The 19992-nt window shown below is 39.8% G+C and overlaps 1 protein-coding gene across 2 annotated transcripts in view; it reads left to right on the top strand.

The window, feature by feature from the left end:
* Positions 1-6876: 6876 nt before the first annotated feature.
* The window catches only part of SNX6 (sorting nexin 6), a 92291-nt gene continuing 79175 nt past the window's right edge, over positions 6877-19992 (top strand). For both annotated transcript variants that reach the window (XM_037834804.1, XM_037834803.1), the window contains exons 1-2: positions 6877-6924; positions 7089-7136. In XM_037834804.1, the coding sequence (XP_037690732.1) occupies positions 6919-6924; positions 7089-7136 (54 nt within the window). In that variant the 5' untranslated portion in view covers positions 6877-6918. The remainder of the gene's footprint in view (positions 6925-7088; positions 7137-19992) is intronic.

Here is a 19992-nt window from a genome sequence, read left to right as displayed (position 1 = left end):
TCAGCCACTCTGGAAGTCAGTCTGACAGTTCCTTAGAAAACTAGATATAGAGTTATCCTTTGATCCAGTGATTGCTCTTCTTGGTATATACCTGGAAGATCAGAAAGCAGTGACACGAACAGATATCTGCACGCCAATTTTCATAGCAGCATTATTCACAATTGCCAAGAGATGGAAAGAACCCAAATGTCCTTCAACAGATGAGTGGATAAATAAAATGTAGTATATACACACGATGGAATACTACACGGCAGTAAGAAGGAATGATCTCGTGAAACATATGACAACATGGATGAACCTTGAAGACATAATGCTGAGCGAAATAAGCCAGGCACAAAAAGAGAAATATTATATGCTACCACTAATGTGAATTTTGAAAAATGTAAAACAAATGGTTTGTAATGTAGAATGTAGGGGAACTAGTGATAGAGAGCAATTAAGGAAGGGGGAAAGATAATCCAATAAGAACAGATAAGCTACCGTGGGTAAATTTAATGTTCTGGGAATGCCCAGGAATGACTATGGTCTGTTAATTTCTGATGGATATAGTAGGAACAAGTTCACAGAAATGTTGCTATATTAGGTTACTTTCTTGGGGTAGAGTAGGAACATGTTGGAAGTAAAGTAGTTATCTTAGGTTAGTTGTCTTTTTCTTACTCCCTTGTTATGGTCTGTTTGAAATGTTCTTTTATTGTATGTTTTTTAAATTTGATTAATTTTTTCTACAGTTGATTAAAAAAAATAAGAGTTCATTAAAAAAAAAAAGGAAATAAATATGCAGAGCCCCCTTGAGGAGCTGGTAGAGAATGCAGGGGTATTGGCCTGCCCCACCTCGATGTTTCCTGATGTGCTCACAGACATAGGGGACTGGTGGTTTGATTGGTTGAGCCCTCTACCACAGGACTTGCCCTTGGGAAGGCTGTTGTTGCAAAGGAGAGGCTAGGTCTCCATATCATTGTGCCTAAGTGCCTCCTTCCGAATGCCTCTTTGTTGCTCAGATGTGGCCCTCTCTCTCTAGCTAAGCCAACTTGGCAGGTGAATCACTGCCCTCCCCGCTACGTGGGATCAGACACCCAGGGGAGTGAATCTCCCTGGCAACGTGGAATATGACTTCTGAGGAGGAATGTAGACCTGGCATCACAGGATGGAGAACATCTTCTTGACCAAAAGGGGGAAATGAAAGGAAATGAAATAAGCTTCAGTGGCAGAGAGATTCCAAAAGGAGCTGAGAGGTCACTCTGGTGGGCACTCTTACGCACAATATAGACAACCCTTTTTAGGTTCTAATGAATTGGGGTAGCTGGCGGTAGATACCTGAAACTATCAAACTACAACCCAGAATCCATGAATCTTGAAGATGATTGTATAAAAATGCAGCTTATGAGGGGTGACAATAGGATTGGGAAAGCCATAAGGACCACACTCCCCTTTGTCTAGTTTATGGATGGATGAGTAGAAAAATGGGGGAAAGAGAAAAACAAACAAACAAACAAAGGCAACCAGTGTTCTTTTTTACTTTAATTGCTCTTTTTCACTTTAATTATTATTCTTGTTATTTTTGTGTGTGTGGTAATGAAGGTGTCAGGGATTGATTTTGGTGATGAATGCACAACTATGTAATGGTACTGTGAACAATTGAATGTATGATTTGTTTTGTATGACTGCATGATATGTGAATATATCTCAAAAAAATAAATATTAAAAAAAAAAGAAATAAAGAGTGTTAGACTTCAATTCAATATTTTTGGCTTCCTTTTTTCTTCCAAATAGAATTAGAGACACTGAAATTAATCAATAAATCTGCATTTGCCCTGGAGACTTGTTTCTGCAGAGACACTGTCATTTCTTCCCCAGTCCTTGGGTACCATGCTAAAGAACAGCTGGTTCACCATGGGTGATGATTCCAGGTCTGAATCCCAGGGAAGTGGGAGTTGGTTGATACTTGAAGAATAATTTTCATCTCTGGAATGTTAGCTTTTCTACCATTGTTGCTGAGAAATGATTTTTTTTTTTTACCTTCCACAATGATACCTGCTTTGTATTTTGCTTTTATTTTTTAACTCATGTGATGGTTAGGTTCATGTATCAACTTGGACAGGTGATAGTGTCCAGGTGTCCAGTCAAGCAAGCACTGGCCTAACTGTTACTGCAAGGACATTGGTGGCTGGTTAAGAAACCAGAAGGCTGGTTTATTAAATCACTAGTGAATTGGCTGTAGCTGTGACTGATTGCATCAATGAAGGGTGTGTCTTCCACAATGAGAGAATTCAGTCAGCTGGCTTTAATCCAATCAGTTGAAGACTTTTAAGTGAGACAGACAGAGGACCTTCACTTCTTCGGCTAGCCAGGGAAGCGTTTCCAGAGTAGTTCATCAAACACCTTCATTGGAGTTGCCAGTTTGCTGCCTGAGGAGCTCATTGAACACCTTCATTGGAGTTGCCAGTTTGCTGCCTGCCCTATGAAATTTGGACTCATGCATCCCCCCAATTGCATGAGACACTTTTATAAAATTTTATATTTGTAGATATCTCTTGCTGATTCTGTTTCCCTAGAGAACCCTAACTAATACAACTCCTACATTATGGGGAAGGAATAAGGAGCAATGATGTTAATTGACAATTTTTTTGGTTATTGCTGTGCATCTGATTTGGTCCATTAACTGAAGTCAATAACTTTCAATCCAGAGAGTTACTAACAAAATATCAGTCAATATTTATGTAATGTGGGGATGGACAGGGTTTTTCTAAGTATTATAACTAAAATAAGAATCCTAAGTTAGAGGATAGATGGATATAACTATTTTAATTGAAAACCTTTTATGAGTCAAAACATCATAAACTAAATTTTAAATGCAAAGTTAATTAAAAACATTTTTTTTAAATAAAAAAAAAAACTTAATTTTGAAATACTTTCAAACTTACAGGACAGTTACAAAAAATAATAAAACCCCATATGGAGAACTCTAACATATCCCTACCCATCCCTGGTACTCAGATCAACCAATTTTAAATTTTGCCACATTTTCCGTATCTATCCATTCATCCATTTTCTGAACACTTGAGTGCGTATTGTATACATCAAGCTCCTTGAATACTTAATATTGCCATGTAAATTTCCTAAGAACAAGGATATTCACTTATGTAACCACCTGAAGTGCAGTTTTCAAGTTCAAGAAAGTTAACATTGATATAAAGCTTACAGTCTATGTTCTATTTTTTTTCATGTCCTGATACTCTCCCTTTGAGCCTTTTCTCCTCCCTTGCTAGATCCCATCAAGTCATGTATTGCATTTAATTGTCATTGTCTCTTTACTTAATCTTTCTTTTTTTCTTAATTGTGGGAATATGTATACAACATAAACTTTCTCATTTCAACCACTCCTAAGCATACCATTCAATGGGATTAATCACATTCACACTATTGTGGTACCCTCACCATCCTCCATTACTAAAACTTTCCCATCTTACCAAGCAGAAAGCATATACCCATTATGCATTACCTTCCCATTTCCCCTACCCCCAGCAACCTATACTCTTCTTTCTGTTTTTATGAGCTTGCATATTCTCTGATATTTTATTTGTAGATACCATGGTGCTTAAATTTAACATTCTAAATCTATAACAGTCTTATCTGCTTTGATACCAATTGAACCTTCAATACTTTAAACAAACTATGTTCCTGTACCCCTTTGTCCCCCCACATTTATGTAGTTCTTGTCACTGATATTATATTTTATGCATTTGCCTTTTAGATCCTGTAGCAAGTAAAAAGTAGAGTTACAAACCAAAATACAATAGTTCCGGCATTTATTTTTTACCCATGTCATTATGCTTACTAGACATCTTTATTTCTTCATGAGGTTTTGATCTATGGTCCATTGTTCTATCCTATCAACCTGCAGAACTCTCTTTAGCATTTCTTGTAGGGTCGATCTAGTGGTGACAAACTCCCTCAGCTTTTGTTTATCTGGTCATGTCTTCATCTCTCCCTCATTTTTGAAAAAGTTTTGCCAGATGTAGAATTCTTAGCTAGCAATTATTTTGGTTTCAGCATTTAAATATGTTATCCCACTGCCTTCTTGCCTTCATGGCTTCAAATGAGAAACTGGCACTTCATCTTATTGAGGCTCGTTGTGCACGTTGCTTCTCTCTTACAAATTTCAGAATTCTGTCTTTAACTTTGCTATTCAATGGTTTGATTATAATATGTTGGAGGGTGGGTCTATTTGGGTTTATCCTGTTTGAACTTATTTTATCATCTAGATATCTTTGGTTCATGTCTTGTTAAATTTAGGAAGTTCTCAGCCATTATTTCTTTGAATATTCTGTCAGCTCCTTTCTCTCTTTCTTCTCCTTCTGGGACTCCCACAATGCATATATTGGCATGCTTGATGTTGTCCCACAGGTTCCTCAGGCTCTGTTCACTTTTCTTCATTGTTTCTTCCTTCTGCTCCTCAGACTGAATGATTTCAACTGTCTTATCTTCATGTTCTATGATGGTTTCTTCTGCCAGCTCCAATCTGCTGTTGAACCTTGTTCAGGATTGAATCATGCTCCCAACAAAAGGAATGTTCAGTTCCAACCCCTGGGCCTGTGTATGTGAACCCATTTGTAAATACGACCTTCAAAGATGTTATTTAAGTTGTGCACAAACTGAATAAGGGTGGGCCTTAATCGAATATGGCTTAAAGTCTTATAAACAAAGTAAATTGAACACAAAGGAGAAGCCATGGGGAGCAGCAAGAAGCTGGAAGTCAACAGAACATACAAGAAAAAGGAGAGGACATCAGCACATAACATAAAATCTAGGGAACCCAAAGATTGCTTGCAGCCAGCCCTAGAATGCCACAGTCTTCAGGGAGAAAGCACTGCCTTTCTGATGCCTCCATTTTGGAATTCTAGCCTCAAATTGTGGGCCAATAAGTTCTCCTTGTTTAAACCAACCCATTCTATGGTATTTGTTTTAGCAGCAGAGAAACTAAAACAGCTTAAGACCTTTGTCCACAAAGGAAGGCTCAGGCATTAATTAACAACCTTATCATTTCAAGGTTGGGTTCTCTACTCGTGCAAGTTTTCAGCTACTGGTTGAAGCTGCAGTAATTACAATATGTGTTTGTTGATAATTTTAGCTGGTACTCATATTTTAAATCTCATCCTTTTCTTTTTTTTTTCATAAAACTAGGGGTTTTAAAGTTTTGGTGTTTGAGAATTTCAATATTTCTCCACAATGCTTCTAGACTTGGTTTAAATGTTGAAATTTAAAACCCTTGGTTAATGATCAGAGACATCTGAGGCAGAGTTTTGCAGTACCTCTCAACCTTTGTCCACAAGGATACAACCGGCCTTCCTATGAATCGTGCATAAATCCTGCTCATTAACAACAGCTACGTTTCTCTTTCTTTGTCTGGGAAGTGGAGCTTTTCAGGCCTTAGCTTCAATCAAAAAAAAATCAGTAGGAAATATTGGCACTTTTTATCAGCAAAAAATTACTGGAAATTCCTCCTGACACTTTATCATGACACACTGACACCACATGACACATCATGATTCCCAGTGGAACTCTAGTAGCTATTACAATGCACCAGGCAACAGGAAATAAAAAGCAAAAAACATCGCTCCCCACCCACACACATTAGAGAATAACTCTTGTTGGGGTACTGCCTTAACCTCTTTCTGCCTCAGTTTTCCTTTCATACAAAATGAAAGCTACAAGAAGTTCTCATGAAAATATTAATAAGTTTAACGTCACTATTTTGAGAACTTCAATAAGACATGATGTAGACCTAGCAAAGTAGGTAGGGACTCAAATATGGAGGGCCTGAAATTATAGGCTGAGGAGTTGCACCTTTATGTAATGGAAGCTTGTAAAGATTACTGAACAGAGAAGTAGCATAATCATCAATATTTGTGTTTTAGGAGGAAAACTGGCAGCAATGTGTAGAATAGAGATGAGAGATATGGAAAATAAGAAAACCAGTCAGAAGAGTATTGTAAAGGTCCAGAAATGAGGTGCTGTGGTTAATTGCTGAGGAAGCAGGAAAGATGGGACCAATTCAAGAAGTAAGGCAGACAATCAGTTGTAGAAACAATATGATTTGATTACTGAATGACAGGTTGCAAGGAATAAGGGAGAGGAAGGATTTGAATAGGATCTTGTGGTTTCTGGCCTGAACATCTAAAGATGTAGACAGCATTAACAGAATATGTGTGTGTGTGTGTCTGTGTGTGTGTAGAAGTTACAGGGAGGAAGGGTTAGGGAATAATTTTCTCTGGTTTGAAGTGGACACCTGTGTGGAGCTATCCAGCTGGACTTTTAAAGGAGGACTGGAGAGATTTCTTTGTATAAAGGAAAAGGAATATTCATGTACTGCGAACAGCTCACTTTTATAATGCCCAAACCCATTAGTGCCCCAAAGCTGAGGCAGTTATTACTTCACCAGCAATTAAAAGCTTGATTACAGCCCCTGGCTGCTGACTGTGTGAGGGCCCTTGGTTCCCGTAACTTCCATGGGCAAAAATGCTATTAATTGTGATTAATTATCGTGTGGCAAATACAAAGATGTTTTATTGTGGTTTCTGAAGGATGCCTGCTTGAGTTCTCGTTCAGGGGTCTAGCTCAAAATCCTCATGGCAAAGGAATTGGACAGTGGCCCTCAGGTCAGACCCGGCCAGCGGCTAACGACTCCTAGCCACCTGGTTCTAGGCCTTTGAGCTCTCCCGGGGCTTGGGCGTTTCTAACTTGGGTGAGGACCTCGTAGTCCACCGCCTTCCTCGATGGTGAAGCCCGGACTCCTGCACCAAGCCAGAGAGGGGCTACCCTAAAACCCCGCCCATCCGGCCCCACCCCTCCCGTCGCTGCCTGCTCCGTCCGGCAGGCGGTGAGGTTCGCGCCTGCGCTAGCCCTCGCCTCGGAGCAGCCATGATGGTGCGTGTTCTCCGCGGCGCCGAGCCCCGGGCGCACGGTGGGGGCAGCGGGCGCGGGGCGCGGGGCGGGCACGGGGGCAGCGACGGCCTGGTACTAATGTCTCACTTTGTGTTTCCCCCACCCCACCCTCTCTTCTGGCACGCCGGGCCCCCTTGACCCCGCAGGAAGGCCTGGACGACGGCCCCGACTTCCTCTCCGAGGAGGACCGCGGAGTAAGTTCTGTCTTCTTTTCACTTGCGGTACCATTTCTCACCGTGTCGGCCCTGGATGTGATACGGAGACGGGTCCCAGGCCGCGAGGCAACCCCTATTAGCTGTTCTCCTTTCGATTTTCTCGCCGCAGTCGAGCCCCGCCCTCCTGCAGCCCTTCCGCTCTCGGGGCCGCTTCGTTCGATTTCCCGGGGTCCAGCGGCCGCTTCCGCGTCCCGCGGTCAGGCTCGAGCCTGCCCGGCAGACCTCTTCCCCGACCCAGTCGGGGTGCAGTGGGGAAATGGAGATGGGGCCAGAGCTCACGAGCCCCAACCCCGTCACTTTGGGAGCCTGAAAACCCATCAGACCTTTCCGGCGGTGCCCTTAATTTTCTCCTCATGTGGACCACTCGAGTCCACTCCCTTCCACCCTCGGTCCTTCTACAATGGATACAGTACAGTACAGGCTTATTCTGAATTATTATTTTGCAAGGATGTCTGCAGTCGGCGAATCTTAACTCCTCGGCAGTATCCTCCGAGGTTTTGCAAAACGCTGGTAGTCCATGGTATTTTGTACTTTTTCTAATATCCGAAAAATACAGCATTTGCAGGGTTGCTTGGTTTTGAGGCGAGTTGGCTTCCACTTGAGAAAGGGCCCACACTCTTCCCCCCATTTGTGTTGACTGAAGAGTAGTAATCTGTATAGATCCTGGTACAAGTGAACACTTGAAAAATATTGATATATGATAATTGCACCTCAGCAAGATTCCATGGTTCCTTCACATTTAACAGCCTACGCATTAGTTTCCCATTTTGCTTTCACTTACCCTCTTAAATAATGAGAAAGCTTTTGTGGATTTTTGTTAGGAGATAAAATAATGTAGGAAATTATTATTATTGTTTTTAATGAGATGAAGTAGTTCTTATTAACTAATGACCTTTATAAAACTTTCAAATGGTAAGAAAGATGTAGAGGATGTCTGCATACTTTTATGCATGTTAAATTAATAAATTTCTGTCAATTTCCCTCCTTACAGAAAAGCTCCGTTTAGAATTTTTAGTTCCAAAAAATTTTAGTTTCTAATGAATTTTAAAACAAAATGTATGTGTGTGTGTGTAAATGTGGATATGTACCTTTTGGTATAAGAGCATGGAGTTAGACAACCATTTATAAATTGTATTTTGAACTTTAAAATAGGAGAAACCAGCAAAATTATGTAATGAAATGAGATGAATTGCTTACAGTACAATTAACAAACTTTTTTTTAACTGACCTTCTTTATGTGGTCTACCAGGAAAAGCAAACATGATTTGCTTTCTTGTAAAATCTGACTGATATTCAGCAAAAATAATTTTTTGAGTATTTATGTTGATAATATGAAAAGTGACTCTAGGATTTTCTGATGAAGATTTTGTGTTCATGTTGTTATGACTTTGATAAGTTTTGCTGATAGAAGTAACTGGAAGCACTTAAGTAATGTGTCAGAAACTTTTTTCATATATTACAAAATTGAAGGAAGAGGGAGACAAAGAGCATGCCTGACCAGGAGATTCTTGTAGAATCTTGTAGAGGAAATTTTATTATGAAAATGGAAAAAGCATTGCCGTGAGTTAGAAAGCCTTTAGAATGATTATGTACACATCATTCTTCCTTATTTTGTCCTGTATGACCGTATGAATCATAATAATAATTAAAGCTAGGCACTGTGCTAAGCACTGTAAAGCACTGTTTCATTTTATTCTCCCTCATCGTCCCTGTGAAGCTTTTAGTACCTCCTTTTACATAAGAGAAATCTGAACCTCAGAAAAGCTAAGTAGTCTGAGATCACACAGCTGCTAAGTGGGAGAGCTGGACTTTAAACCACAGTTCTCTGACTTCAGAGCCAGTGAGCCTGTTTCTCAGTCTTGAAACATTTGCAGCAGAATTACTTGGGGGTGTTTTTAAAATAAAAATCAAAATGAACAAGGTGTTCCTAAGTCCTGGCTCCCAAGATGGGGAGAAGGGCAGATATATGCTTTTTAAACAAACACCCAAGAAGATTCTTTTGTGCACTGAAGTTTAATTACTACTGCACAGTGTTATCCTGTGATTTCCCCATTTCAGGAACAGAAATATCTGGCCTGTTTAAATTTCCTTATATTCTGTTTGTCCTGATAGAAATAGATTGTCATGATTAGAATTTTTAGGCATTGCACTTTTAGTTTAGATTGTCTTCTTCCAGCTCTTAAGAAAGAATCTTGATAGAGAAGAAGCATAAAGTGCATATTTGATTTGAATTGCAGAGGGAATGTCACAGATTCACAAATAGTCATGCAAGCATTTTATACAAGCTAGCAAGTAAGGAAAATTAGAGTCAACATTTTTAAATAAATATCTGTGCAGCCTTAAATTTTCATCATATTTGAACCAAAACAATCTGATTTGGTTTTTTTTTTTTTTTTTTTTTTTAAATCATCATTTTATTGAGATATATTCACATACCACGCAGTCATACAAAACAAATTGTACTTTCGATTGTTTACAGTACCATTACATAGTTGTACATTCATCACCTAAATCAATCCCTGACACCTTCATTAGCACACACACAAAAATAACAAGAATAATAATTAGAGTGAAAAAGAGCAATTGAAGTAAAAAAGAACACTGGGTACCTTTGTCTGTTTGTTTGCTTCCCCTACTTTTCTACACATCCATCCATAAACTAGACAAAGTGGAGTTTGGTCCTTATGGCATTCCCAATCCCACTGTCACCCCTCATAAGCTACAATTTTATACAACTGTCTTCGAGATTCATGGGTTCTGGGTTGTAGTTTAATAGTTTCAGGTATCCACCACCAGCTACCCCAATTCTTTAGAACCTAAAAAAGGTTGTCTAAAGTGTGCGTAAGAGTGCCCACCAGAGTGATCTCTCGGCTCGTTTTGGAATCTCTCTGCCACTGAAGCTTATTTCATTTCCTTTCACATCCCCCTTTTGGTCAAGAAGATGTTCTCCATCCCATGATGCCGGGTCTACATTCCTCCCCGGGAGTCATATTCCACGTTGCCAGGGAGATTCACTTCCCTGGGTGTCTGATCCCACGTAGGGGGGAGGGCAGTGATTTCACCTTTCAAGTTGGCTTAGCCAGAGAGAGAGGGCCACATCTGAGCAACAAAGAGGCATTCAGGAGGAGACTCTTAGGCACAAATACAGGGAGGCCTAGCCTCTCCTTTGCAGCAACCGTCTTCCCAAGGGTAAAACTTATGGTAGAGGGCTCAACCCATCAAACCACCAGTCCCCTATGTCTGTGGTCATGTTAGCAACCATGGAGGTGGGGTAGGCGAATATCCCTGCATTCTCCACAGGCTCCTCAAGGGGGCACTACATCTTTTTTTTTTTTTTTTCCTTGTTTGTCTTTTTTTTTTTTTTAACTTTCCCTTCTTTTTTAAATCAACTGTATGAAAAAAAAAAGTTAAAAAGAAAACAAACATACAATAAAAGAACATTTCAAAGAGACCATAACAAGGGAGTAAGAAAAAGACAACCTAAGATAACTGCTTAACTTCCAACATGTTCCTACTTTACCCCAAGAAAGTTACATAATATAGCAACATTTCAGTGAACTTGTTCCTACTACATCCATCACAAATTAACAGACCATAGTCATTTCTGGGCATCCCCAGAACGTTAAATAGCTTATCTGTTCTTCTTGGATTATTGTTCCCCCCTTCCTTAATTGCTCTCTACTGCTAGTTCCCCTACATTCTACATTATAAACCATTTGTTTTACATTTTTCAAAGTTCACATTAGTGGTAGCATATAATATTTCTCTTTTTGTGCCTGGCTTATTTCGCTCAGCATTATGTCTTCGAGGTTCATCCATGTTGTCATATGTTTCACCAGATCGTTCCTTCTTACTGCCGCGTAGTATTCCATCGTGTGTATATACCACATTTTATTTATCCACTCATCTGTTGAAGGACATTTGGGTTGTTTCCATCTCTTGGCAATTGTGAATAATGCTGCTATGAACATTGGCGTGCAGATATCTGTTCGTGTCACTGCTTTCCGATCTTCCGGGTATATACCGAGAAGTGCAATCGCTGGATCGAATGGTAGCTCTATATCTAGTTTTCTAAGGAACTGCCAGACTGACTTCCAGAGTGGCTGAACCGTTATACAGTCCCACCAACAATGAATAAGAGTTCCAATTTCTCCACATCCCCTCCAGCATTTGTAGTTTCCTGTTTGTTTAATGGCAGCCATTCTAACCGGTGTTAGATGGTATCTCATTGTGGTCTTAATTTGCATCTCTCTAATAGCTAGTGAAGCTGAACATTTTTTCATGTGTTTCTTGGCCATTTGTATTTCCTCTTCAGAGAACTGTCTTTTCATATCTTTTGCCCATTTTATAATTGGGCTGTCTATACTATTGTCATTGAGTTGTAGGATTTCTTTGTATATGCAAGATATCAGTCTTTTGTCAGATACATGGTTTCCAAAAATTTTTTCCCATTGAGTTGGCTGCCTCTTTACCTTTTTGAGAAATTCCTTTGAGGTGCAGAAACTTCTAAGCTTGAGGAGTTCCCATTTATCTATTTTCTCTTTTGTTGCTTGTGCTTTGGGTGTAAAGTCTAGGAAGTGGCCTCCTAATACAAGGTCTTGAAGATGTTTTCCTACATTATCTTCTAGGAGTTTTATGGTACTTTCTTTTATATTGAGATCTTTGGTCCATTTTGAGTTAATTTTGTGTAGGGGGTGAGGTAGGGGTCCTCTTTCATTCTTTTGGATATGGATATCCAACTCTCCCAGCCCCATTTGTTGAAAAGACCATTATGGCTCAGTTCGGTGACTTTGGGGGCCTTATCAAAGATCAGTCGGCCATAGATCTGAGGGTCTATCTCTGAATTCTCAATTCGATTCCATTGATCTATATGTCTATCTTTGTGCCAGTACCATGCTGTTTTGGCAACTGTGGCTTTATAATAAGCTTCAAAGTCAGGGAGTGTAAGTCCTCCCACTTCGTTTTTCTTTTTTAGAGTGTCTTTAGCAATTCGAGGCATCTTCCCTTTCCAAATAAATTTGATAACTAGCTTTTCCAAGTCTGCAAAGTAGGTTGTTGGAATTTTGATTGGGATTGCATTGAATCTGTAGATGAGTTTGGGTAGAATTGACATCTTAATGACATTTAGCCTTCCTATCCATGAACATGGAATATTTTTCCATCTTTTAAGGTCCCCTTCTATTTCTTTTAGTAGAGTTATGTAGTTTTCTTTGTATAGGTCTTTTACATCTTTGGTTAAGTTTATTCCTAGGTACTTGATTTTTTTAGTTGCTATTGAAAATGGTATCTTTTTCTTGAGTGTCTCTTCAGTTTGTTCATTTCTAGCATATAGAAACATTACTGACTTATGTGCATTAATCTTGTATCCCGCTACTTTCCTAAATTTGTTTATTAGCTCTAGTAGGTGTATCGTTGATTTCTCAGGGTTTTCTAGATATAAGATCATATCATCTGCAAACAATGACAGTTTTACTTCTTCTTTTCCAATTTGGATGCCTTTTATTTCTTTGTCTTGCCGGATTGCCCTGGCTAGCACTTCCAGCACAATGTTGAATAACAGTGGTGACAGCGGGCATCCTTGTCTTGTTCCTGATCTTAGAGGGAAGGCTTTCAGGCTCTCACCATTGAGTACTATGCTGGCTGTGGGTTTTTCATATATGCTCTTTATCATGTTGAGGAAGTTTCCTTCAATTCCTACCTTTTGAAGTGTTTTTATCAAAAAGGGATGTTGGATTTTGTCAAATGCTTTTTCAGCATCTATTGAGATGATCAATTGATTTTTCCCTTTCGAGTTTTTAATGTGTTGTAATACATTGATTGTTTTTCTTATGTTGAACCATCCTTGCATGCCTGGAATGAACCCCACTTGGTCATGGTGTATGATTTTTTTAATGTGTCTTTGGATTCGATTTGCAAGTATTTTGTTGAGGATTTTTGCATCTATATTCATTAGGGAGATTGGCCGGTAGTTTTCCTTTTTTGTAGCATCTTTGCCTGGTTTTGGTATTAGATTGATGTTAGCTTCATAAAATGAGTTAGGTAGTGTTCCATTTTTTTCAGTGTTTTGAAAGAGTTTCAGTAAGATTGGTGTCAGTTCTTTCTGGAAAGTTTGGTAGAATTCCCCTGTGAAGCCATCTGGCCCTGGGCATTTATTTGTGGGAAGATTTTTGATGACTGATTGGATCTCTTTGCTTGTGATGGGTTGGTTGAGGTCTTCTATTTCTTCTCTGGTCAGTCTAGGTTGTTCATATGTTTCCAGGAAATTGTCCATTTCTTCTACATTATCCAGTTTGTTGCCATACAGTTGTTCATAATATCCTCTTATAATTTTTTTAATTTCTTCAGGATCTGCAGTTATGTCACCTTTTTCATTCATTATTTTGTTTATATGGGTCTTCTCTCTTTTTGATTTTGTCAGTCTAGCTAGGGGCTTGTCAATCTTGTTGATCTTCTCAAAGAACCAACTTTTGGTGATATTTATCCTTTCTATTGTTTTTTTGTTCTCTATGTCATTTATTTCTGCTTTAATCCTTGTTATTTCTTTTCTTGTACTTGGTTTAGGATTGGTTTGCTGTTCATTTTCTAGCTTCTTCAGTTGATCCATTAGTTCTTTGATTTTGGCTCTTTCTTCCTTTTTAATATATGCGTTTAGTGCTATAAATTTCCCCCTTAGCACTGCTTTTGCTGCATCCCATAGGTTTTGGTATGTTGTGTTCTCATTTTCATTCGTCTCTATATATTTAGCAATTTCTCTTGCTATTTCTTCTTTAACCCACTGATTGTTTAGGAGTGCGTTGTTTAACCTCCAGGTATTTGTGAATTTTCTAAGTCTCTGATGGTTATTGACTTCTAATTGTATTCCATTGTGGTCAGAGAATGTGCTTTGAATAATTTCAATCTTTTTAAATTTATTGAGGCTTGTTTTATGTCCCTGTATATGATCTATTCTGGAGAAAGTTCCGTGAGCACCAGAAAAGTATGTGTATCCTGGTGATTTGGGATGTAATGTCCTGTAGATGTCTGTTAAATCTAATTCATTTATCAGATTGTTTAGGTTTTCAATTTCCTTATTGGTCTTCTGTCTGGTTGATCTATCTATAGGAGAGAGTGATGTGTTGAAGTCTCCCACAATTATTGTGGAAACATCAATTGCTTCCTTTAGTTTTGCCAATGTTTCTCTCATGTATTTTGTGGCACCTTGATTGGGTGCATAGACATTTACGATTGTTATTTCTTCTTGCTGAATTGCCCCTTTTATTAGTATGTAGTGGCCTTCTTTGTCTCTCAAAACATCCCTGCATTTGAAGTCTATTTTATCTGAGATTAATATTGCTACACCTGCTTTCTTTTGGCTGTAGCTTGCATGAAATATTTTTTTCCATCCTTTCAGTTTCAGTTTCTTTGTGTCCCTGTGTCTAAGATGAGTCTCTTGTATGCAACATATTGATGGTTCATTTTTTTTGATCCATTCTGCGAATCTATATCTTTTAATTGGGGAGTTTAATCCATTTACATTCAACGTTAAAACCGTGAAGGCATTTCTTGAATCGGCCATCTTATCCTTTGGATTATGTTTGCCATATTTTTCCCTCTCTCTATTAATATCCTTTATTGTACCCATACCGAATCTCTTTAGTACTGAACCTTTCTCCAAGTCTCTCTGTCCTGTCTTTGTTTCTCTGTCTGTAGGGCTCCCTTTAGTATCTCCAGTAGGGCAGGTCTCTTGTTAGCAAATTCTCTCAGCATTTCTTTGTCTGTGAAAAATTTAAGCTCTCCCTCAAATTTGAAGGAGAGCTTTGCTGGATAAAGTATTCTTGGCTGGAAATTCCTCTCACTCAGAATTTTAAATATATCGTGCCACTGCCTTCTCGCCTCCATGGTGGCTGCTGAGTAGTCACTGCTTAGTCTTATGCTGTTTCCTTTGTATGTGGTGAATTGCTTTTCTCTTGCTGCTTTCAGAACTTGTTCCTTCTCTTCTATGTTTGACAGTGTGATCAGTATATGTCTCGGAGTGGGTTTTTTGGATTTATTCTATTTGGAGTTCGCTGAGCATTTATGATTTGTGTATTTATGTTGTTTAGAAGATTTGGGAAGTTTTCCCCAACAATTTCTTTGAATACTCTTCCTAGACCTTTACCCTTTTCTTCCCCTTCTGGGACACCAATGAGTCTTATATTCGGACGTTTCATATTATCTATCATATCCCTGAGGTCCATTTCAATTTTTTCAATTTTTTTCCCCATTCTTTCTTTTATGCTTTCATTTTCCATTCTGTCATCTTCCAGGTCACTGATTCGTTGTTCAACTTCCTCTAGTCTTGTACTATGAGTGTCGAGAATCTTTTTAATTTGGTCAACGGTTTCTTTAATTTCCATAAGATCATCCATTTTTTTATTTAGTCTTGCAATGTCTTCTTTATGCTCTTCTAGGGTCTTCTTGATTTCCTTCATATCCCGTACTATGGTCTCATTGTTCATCTTTAGTTCTTTGAGTACCTGCTCTAGGTGCTGTGTCTCTTCTGGTCTTTTGATTTGGGTGCTTGGGCTTGGGTTATCCATATCGTCCGGTTTTTTCATATGCTTTATAATTTTCTGTTGTTTTTGGCCTCGTGGCATTTCCTGAACTTGATAGGGTTCTTTTAGGGTTTGTAGACCAGTTGAAGTCCTTATCTCTAATTTATCAGATCTACAGCTTCGTGGAGTACACTTTCTCTAACTAACCAGCAGGTGGCGTCCACGAGCCACCTGTTCTCCACAAGCCAGATCTCCCCTGCTTAGCCTTTTTGGTGAGTGGGGGAGTGAGTCTTGTGGGTCCCAATTGGTGTACCAAGCTTGCGTGTGTAGTTGGTGTTGCCTGCCCTGTATGTGGGGCGTGTTTCTGGGCAGTCGGGGAGGGGGGGTGGCCCTAACAATCAAATCTCCCTGGTGATCCTAGAGTTTTAAAGCTGCTGCAATAGTCTAATCCTTCAGTTCAGTCCTGCCACAGTTTGTCTCTGCCACTGACCCACAAGTCTTTGGTATTGGCGTATGGCTCCTGAGATTTGCAAGTGGGCCCCTCTTCCAGGCTGTGCACCCCGGGTCCTCTGTTGAGGGATGACTGTGCTATGTCACAGGTGAGTGCCGTCCCCCCAGGGCAGTTCTGGGCTGCTGGGCTGTGTTGGGAGGCTCCCAGTCTGCTCAAATGATGGCTGAATGGGGCTCTGTTAATTCACACTGCTCCCCCTTCCCAGCTCTGGGACATTCAGCTGAGGTTGCAGGGAAGGCTAATGTCCACGCCCAGTTTTGTGGTGTGTGCCTGTTATTTGAAGCACTTCCGTCACACTGGGTTGTCTGGGGCAGCTCTGGGCTATGGGGCTGGCGATGGGCAGGAGTGTTTCCTGTCCACCAGGATGGTGGCTGTGAGCGGACACCCCCCTTTTCTTGGGAAGTTGTGTTGTTTAGTGAATTTTCTCAGCCACTGGATTATTGCCTTTTGTCTCAGAGCTCTCTTAGTTCTGCTCTTGACTTGACGTGCCCAAATTTCAATTCTTTGAAGCTTTCTGTATTGAGCTTCTTAGAGTAATTGTTTTAGAAAAAGCAAAAAGGATTTAAAAAAAAAAAAAAAAAAAAAAAAAACGGCCCTCCTCAGAGATCTGATGGGTTATTGAAATGCTAATAGACAAAGCAACCAGGGCCATTAAGGAAAGGTGCACAGGGCAGAGAGATCAGCTTTGCTTCGGGATTTGCATATGCGCCTCAAGGCCTGATCTCCGCCCTTCCCCTTTCTGTGTTCACCAGAACTCCAAAAATCCTCTGTTTTTATTTTGGAGTTTTTCGTGTTGTTTTTTTTCTATGCCTGTCTCCTCTCTGCTGGGCTGGCTGCTCTCAGAGTCTCTGGTGTCTGGTCTCAGTCTATCTATGGTTGGAGTTTGAATCAGTAGAATGAGTTTCCGATAAGAGCAGCCACTGCAATTCTCCCTTCTCCTTCCCGGAGCTGACAGCCCCTCCTCCCCCAGGACTGAGCCTGGCAGGGAGGGGCGCGGGTCCCCTGGCCGCAAAAACTTACAGATTTCGCTGATCTCAGCAGTTCCACGTTTTCATGAGTGTTGTATGAAGTATGCCCAAAGACAGATTGCCCTGTGGTGTCCAGTCCACGCAGTTCCTGGCTTTTTACCTACTTTCCTGGAGGAGTAACTAAAACATACAGCTCACCAGTCTGCCATCTTGCCTGATTTGGTTTTACTTAGAGCCTTAAGAGAGTATTGTCTTGTGAGAAATTTAAAAAATAGGCTTTAAGATGACACAGCATTGAAATTACTGGACACTTTTTGATCTCTTCAGCCATACCTCTACATAGTAGGATTTTTTTTTTCCAAAATGAAGTACTGTAGCATATTACTTAGTAAACAAATGAGGCTTTTGAACTGGGTACATTTTGCTCTGATGTGCTTGTCAAAGAAGACAAGTACATGCCAGTGGATGGCATAATTCTTTCTTAGCATTTGATTTGAATTTTAAATAACATGTTTATTGTTCTCAAAAATTATTTTAGGTGGAGTAACTACACCTCTCCTGGACTCCTAGCCTTATCTGTATTATCTGTATTTCTTATCTTCGTTAATGGCATCGTTTTCCAGTCACACAGGCGAGAAATCTCTGAATCATATCCTTCATCTCTACATCAAAACAGTCACTGAGGCCAGTTAATTTCACCTTCAGAAAGTTTTTATATTTTCCCTTATTTTCATTTGCATGACCCCAGTTAAGGTCCTCCTACTTCTTGCCTGGGTTATGGCAGTACCCGTCATTGGTCTCTTATTTCTAGTCTACTTTCCAATCCAATCTTGACATTTTTTCTGGCTACATAACTAGAATGATTAAATCGTATGGCACCACTAGTCAAAAGGACTTATGTCGACCCCATTCCTTTTGGAATAAGATCCAAGCACACCTTAAGCTAGTATTCAACACTGTTCATAATGTCTTTCTGGCTGGCTTTGTTTCTCAGTTTGTTCCCCTCAAACACCCAGGGTACACTGTAGTCTACTTGTCATTGCCTAATCACCTCTACTTTGCTTTATGTGTGCTGTTTCAACATTGTAGAGTGTTTTTTTTTTCCCTCTCACCCTTTCTTTCACTTAAAATTCAACTTACCTTTCAAGACTCAGTCCAGATGTTTGTATTTTCCTTTGTACTTACGTAACATTTAGCTTGAACAAAATTTATTGATAGTTATCTCAGATAAAAATGTGACACACATTATGTTGGCTGTGAACAAGACAAAGTTCCGTACCTGAGACCCTCACAGGGTAGTGAGAGAGACAATGACAGTCCCCTGTGATAGAGTGCTGTGGGTAGTACAAAGGAGGGAGTATTTAACTTTGGGGGAAGGGTTAATTGTGAAGACATAATAATAGCTAAATAGTTATATAGTGTTTACTGCATGCCAGGGACTTTCCATACATTAACTAAATTCTCAAATCCCTATGAGATAGCTGCTAGTATTATTTCTACTTTGGGAAGAAAAACTGAGGTTCAGAGAAATTAAGTAACTTGCCCAAGGTCATACAGCCAGTATGAGCTAGAGTCAAATAGAGGCAGTCCAGTTTAGGACTGAGCTCTTAAGCATTGTGCTAGCATGTAAATGAACGAAGCCTTAAAGTTTATTTGTTATTTATATCTCTAAAGCACAGTAACACTGATTCAGACACTTTATTATGCACATGGACTTGGCCTGATAAATTTTCAGTTGAATTTTAATCCACTGAAGTTTTATCTCATAGAACTGTATGTATAAAAACTGAACTTTCAACTATGATCAGGAGATTTTTAGGTTCTCAGGAAAGGGGAAGAAGAAGGGAGTGCTTGTCAGTAGAGAGGATAGCATGTATAGGTAATTTGGTGCAGGAGCACCTGTTCTTACTGGGTGTTGGGCTTGCAAAGGTAGATATGGGTAGTACAGACAGATGGTAAAGTGTATAATGATAAAGACTTCAGAGCACAGGAGGCCCTGAGGGATTTTAAGCTGAGAAAGACATGCCCAAATGAAAATAGCATTCTAGACTTTTACTCTGAAGTAAGCAGAAACCACTTAAAAGTTATTGTAACAGTCCAGTTGAGAATTGATGAAGCTGGAATTAAGGCAGTGGAAGTGGGGATGAAGGAGGGGACCTAGCAAAGAGATGTTAGGAAATAGAACTGGCAGAGCTTAGTGACTAAGAACATAGGCTAGGCAGGGGAGAAGGAGAAAATGAGGAATAGAGGAGAAAAGAGCAAGTTTAGAGGGTAAGATGAATTTGATTTCAGATATGTTGAATTTAAATTGCCTGTCAGGCATATAACCTACACACACACCCAATCAACTAGAATGTAAGATCAGTAAGGGTGAGAATTGTTATCTCTTCAGTGCTATATCCCTAGCACCTAAGACTGTGGCACATTGAAGCCACTCAAACAGTTGTTTAGTAAGTGATTAAATCCTGGTGGGTAAGTCTAGGTAGTGGCTTGAAAGTCTGATTGGGAACTTAAAACAAAAATTTGAGTTGGTGATGCAAGTTTAGGAATTATTAATCAAGAATGGCTGAGATTGCCCCCCCCCCCCCAAGGAGCTGGGGGAAAATGTGGAAATGTCGGGCTTCCCCACCTGGGTTGTTGCTGATGTTCTCACAAACATTGAGGACTGACTGTTTGGTATGCCAAACCCTCTTATCTTGGGATTTGCCCTTATGAAGCTTGTTACTGCAAAGGAGAGGCTAAGCCTACTTGTAATTGTGCCTAAGAGTCTCCCCCAGAGTACCTCTTTGTTGCTCGGATGTGGCTCCCTCTCTCTAGCTAAGCCAGCTCAGCAGGTGAACTCA

Source organism: Choloepus didactylus, chromosome 4 (assembly GCF_015220235.1).
Source record: "Choloepus didactylus isolate mChoDid1 chromosome 4, mChoDid1.pri, whole genome shotgun sequence".
Lineage (NCBI taxonomy): Eukaryota > Metazoa > Chordata > Mammalia > Pilosa > Megalonychidae > Choloepus > Choloepus didactylus.
This window is presented reverse-complemented; position numbering and strand designations above follow the sequence as displayed.